The sequence below is a fragment of the Merops nubicus genome, unplaced genomic scaffold (genome assembly GCF_000691845.1).
Source record: "Merops nubicus isolate BGI_N331 unplaced genomic scaffold, ASM69184v1 scaffold29630, whole genome shotgun sequence".
Lineage (NCBI taxonomy): Eukaryota > Metazoa > Chordata > Aves > Coraciiformes > Meropidae > Merops > Merops nubicus.
The window spans coordinates 23,104-27,822 of NW_008583978.1; the positions used below are offsets into that span (position 1 = coordinate 23,104).

Sequence of the window (4,719 nt, forward strand, 5' to 3'; positions counted from 1 at the left end):
CCTGCTTGTGTCCAGCACTTTCTTGGGAATTTGGGAGCTTTTTCTTTTTTTTTTCTTAAGTAGTCTAAAATTCTGGAAAATTATTATAACATTTTGAATCCACCCACAACTATCTCTTTCTACAGAAGGAATTCATGGCTTCTATTTTTCGATCTGATTTCACTGGTAAGAATAAGCCCACCTCTAAGCATGTTTTAAGGCTGCAACATTCAGAGGTTCTACCACAAACATCACAAGAGCTCCATTAGTCACAAATGTATCTCCTCCCACCTCTTCTGCATTTATGGGTTCTCAGGTAAACAGGCTGGACGACACCGACCTTTACAATGCCGTTCACAATAGCGTTGAGGGATGGTCTGATCAGCCCTTTGCTAGTGATCCAGAAGAGGGTGTACTGGAAGTAGCCACCGGGCCCCGAGTGTGTGTGGGTGCCGCTGAGGATCACGTTGTCCTGTCGGTACAGATCGCCGTACTTGCTCTTCAGTTTCTTGAGCACCTAAGAGGAAGGAGGTGGTCCTGAAAAACCCTTTTGCACACCCAAAGGCTATGGAGACATGTTGCATCCCTTGCAAAAAATCCAACCATTCATCTTCCACCTGGCTCTTCTTTTTCTGCCTGATACTCCCATACCAGTGTCACAACAAGTAGGTTATAGCTGTTGACTTGGCAAGAGCCTTAAAATAATAAAATCTGGTAAGTGAAGACCTCTATGGCCAACTTGCAGTGAAGCCCAGATCACCCAGTTCTCTGACATCTCCCTCTCTGCTGTGGTGCTGGAGACCCAGCATTATACAGGCACCATGATAACATATCCACGATTTGAATGTATTAGTGATAACTTTTCCACTAAGAAAAGTATGGTCAAAGTCCAGCCTCATTTGCTGAGGAATCAAAAGCTCTTCTTTAGCAGAGAGACAACGTCTCTCCAAGAACATGCTGCAAGGAGATCCCAAAGCAAATGGCCAATATGCTGCCACACTCAGTATTATATAGCAAAGACTACAACCTTAATGCTAATGCCAGTGACAACCCAGACTGGGCCATCGTTCATTCCCAGCCACGTACCTCCAGCCTCAGCCTCTGAGACACCATTCCTATGTCGGCACTGACAAACACTACTCGCCTGGAGTCCTCAAGATCTGCCACGATGAAGGCTCGGCTGTAGAGGCGCGTGAGAAGCCCACCGCCCACCTGGTCCATGTTGGCATATCCCATCTGGAATGGAAGTGCTCCGTCAAGCCTACACAGCCAAATTACTGAGTGATGTATTTATTTGCATGTGTTTTTGTAAAAGGATTTACCAGAGTGTCAGAGAACTCATTCGACATATGAACACTTGGAGCTGCAACTATCTTTCCCTGTGATTACAAGAATCATTGAATCAGAGAGTAGATTGGATTCAAAGGGACTTTAAGGCTCATCTAGTTCCAGCCCCCCTGCAGTGACCAGAGACACCTTCCACTTGATCAGATTGTTCAAAGCCTCAAAGAAACTTCACCTATAAGTTTGAAGACAGAAATCATATGGCAAAGCAGAACCCCTAAACCAGAAGTCCCGCAAAAAATACTCAGGGATGACGAAAATCAGTATTTCACCAACACTCTGCTCAATTCCCCAAACTTACCAGAGGAATTTCTGCCACAGGTCCCGTGCAGTCAGCTCGACCTACACCCAGCAAATAGTTTGTTCTTGCTTCGTTAGAATCTACAATGAGAATAAATAGTAGATTAGTGGACAGATGAGCGAACAGAATTGGGCACAGAAGAGGCAACCCAGCCTTCATCAAGAGATCGCATGACGCTTGACGTCCTCCACAAAGGACTCAGCAGGCCCGTGAACAAGGAGATCCAGCTGATGCTGTCTGCTTGGGTTTCCAGTGGGCTGTCAATTAAAAATAATAATTTTTAAAAATTATCTCCATTGCAGGAAATTGCAGCGCCACAAATCACCAGAGGCTGAGACAACAGTGGGGGGAAATATTTCTGTGTGCTTGATCTGTTCTCATAGTCTCTTCCCCAGGCAGTCGCTGCCACTCGAGGCAGGGCACTGGGAGAAGGGGATGCTCAGTCTCCCCAGTCTGGCTGTGACTTAAAACAGAGGAGAACTGACACACTCACACTGGCCAGAGACTGACCACAGGGCATTTCTCCTGTTTAAAATGACACGAGTGAACAGGGCTACCCATGAAAACTACTGTTCCTCCATGACCTACAGCACAGAGAGGAAGATCGTTTGTGCAAAACTCTCACGTGTTACAACCTAAAAACATGACGAAAGTGTGAACTACATCCAATTAGAGATCATAATCTAGAAATTGGAAGTTCTCATTGCTGACATGTCAGCTGATGGCCAGTTCAGGGCACAGGAGGCCCCAGCTCTGAGAAAGGGCTCCTGTCACACAGGAACACCTAAAGCTTCAAAATTATTTTTTCCTCCATGAGATCTCACCTCTCCAGAGGACAAACACGGGAAACCTTAGAAGTAAAATGAGAGTTAATTTCAGGCAATTCCCCATACCCACCTGCCCCATGACTGGTGATGGGCTTGGAAGCACAAATGAGCTGTGATGGGATTGCAACAGCTGAGAAGCCTCTTGGCGCAGCGCTGGGAGTGAGCTGCTCTTGGGAGCCCCCTCCACCAGGCAGAGAGAGGGAAGAGATGTTGTCTGGATCCCTGCAGCCAGCTTCACCCCACCAGCCCCGAGGCTGTGCATCCACCCCCCAAGATATTCTCGCCTTGGGTTTGATCACGATGGTCTGGCCAGACGCCAGCAACACCACCACGCTACGGCTGTGTGAGGAGACCACATGCAGAGATTATGAAGGCTCGGCAGTAGCCCAGTGACCCCCTACCTATATCCCTTTAATTTAGATTACTGCACTGGACACACACACACGAGCAGGAAGCGGTAGCGGGACTGAAATAGCTCAACTTGCCATTGATGTCTTTGTTGAGGAAGTGGAGGACGAGGAGCACCACGGTCACCGCGATCATCAGCGTAAGGCAAATGATGAGGATCACCTCCAGGCGGGAGAAGGAGCACTTGGAGCTCTTCCTACACATGGCGGACGCTGTGAAAGCAGAAAGGAGCCCGTGGAAAGGTGGATGGGACAGCCCCGACTTTGGGCATGTCCCACTCAGAGCAGCACATGGCACCCTCCAAGAGCTGGTGATGGTTTGTGTCCCCCATCCCCATGTCAGAGCAGGCAGAAGCAGCAATAGGATGGGAAGCAGAGATCTGCTTTTCAGTATGCTTAAGACAGCAAAAATATATCTCCTGTGAGTAGTAACAACTCCCTGTCACAAGGCCCGATAAGACACGGTGAATTACTGATCCCACATTTCCCAGGACACTTTGCTCACTCTTTTGAAGAAATCTTTTTAAATAAACCCCCCAGTCTTTCACCAGATCTGGCATTCACCGAGCAGCCACAGGAGACGCTGCAGCCGGAAGCCTCACAGATTTTCTGCTGCTCATGTGCTTCAGAAAAAAGTATTGTCACCATAATAAACGTCAATCTAGGAAACTCAGTACGAGAAAAGCACAACCCATTGCACATCCAGGTGCAGTTCTCTCATGTCTGGAAAAAGTGGTCGTGACAGCTTTCCAAGACCCTGTGCATAGACACCAGCTTTCTTCAGTATATGCAGGGTTCTTCAGGTTTGCTTTTTGAATATCATTCTACCTCCTCAGGCAGAGGTTTATTTGCGTTAAAGATTAACAAAAAAAATTATTCAAAACACAGCTATGGGAAAACATGCTATTCCCCCCTCTGATAAAAGCTCTGATTTGTCCTGCTCTGGCAACTGAGGTCCACATCAAGGGCTTCAGTCTCGCCTGGTGGGAAGTAGTACCTGTAGTGAGGACTACAATGCCTTTTGCCCTTCCTGGAAGCATTTTTATGAGGTAGAAATAAGCCTTTAAAATACCATCAGTTATTTCTGTGCATCCTTAGATATGTCAGTAGATAAAACTTACTACAGGTCCCATTTCTCTGGCTCTGACCAAACCACATACATGCCCCAAAGGACTGCTTCCTTGTTTAGAGCCGTGGAGGGTCTCCATCCCTGGGGACATCCCTGACTCACCTGGACACAACCTGCATCAGCTGTAATGTTGGAACTGCTGGTGCCCAGCTGTTGTGAGATGGGGAAGGATGGAGATGTGATGAGAAACGGAAGAGTGAGGCAGAGCCTCTAATGCTCCTGGAGGTAACATTTGCCTCACAGTGAGTCTGGCACAGGCCTTGGAAAAGCCTGTATCTGCAGTCTATTCCCTGGAGGCGATATACCCTGGAAAGAATGAACCTGCTGAAATGAGTTTTTACGGTCTTGGAAAAGTTGCAACAAGAAATAATGTCACCAGAGAGCCAAGTGCTCACCCAGACTGGCTATAGGTGACCTTTCTTGTCAGCTTCTTTTGCCATGGTAAGCTACAGCAGTCACGATCATTGCTGCGTTTCACCAAGGAGGTTTTCTAGTGGCAACAAATCTAACATTATGGGCTTCCTTCCTCTCCCTTTATTCTCCAAGCATGGCACTGTCAGCCAGCCACATGGCACTGCAACCTGCCCAGATAGTTGATGTCATAGCACCAGCCTCAAACACATCTGCACGATACAGGATTATGGTTTTCTTTTCCCAAATCAAACTGCCAAAGTAATACTAAAAGAAGCAAACGAATGCCCTATGAAGTCCCAGCGAAATCCCAAACACACT

General features: G+C 47.3%; 1 protein-coding gene across 1 annotated transcript in view; it reads right to left on the reverse strand.

Annotated features, from left to right (window-relative positions):
- ASAH2 (N-acylsphingosine amidohydrolase (non-lysosomal ceramidase) 2) overlaps positions 1-3,063 on the reverse strand; it is a gene marked incomplete at its 3' end in the record, with an annotated part of 20,460 nt that extends 17,397 nt beyond the window's left edge. The window contains exons 1-4 of the mRNA XM_008942820.1: positions 2,937-3,063; positions 1,625-1,704; positions 1,066-1,215; positions 320-496 (exon numbers count right to left, since the gene is read on the reverse strand). Coding sequence (XP_008941068.1) covers positions 320-496; positions 1,066-1,215; positions 1,625-1,704; positions 2,937-3,063 — 534 coding nt within the window. The remainder of the gene's footprint in view (positions 1-319; positions 497-1,065; positions 1,216-1,624; positions 1,705-2,936) is intronic.
- Positions 3,064-4,719: the final 1,656 nt, after the last annotated feature.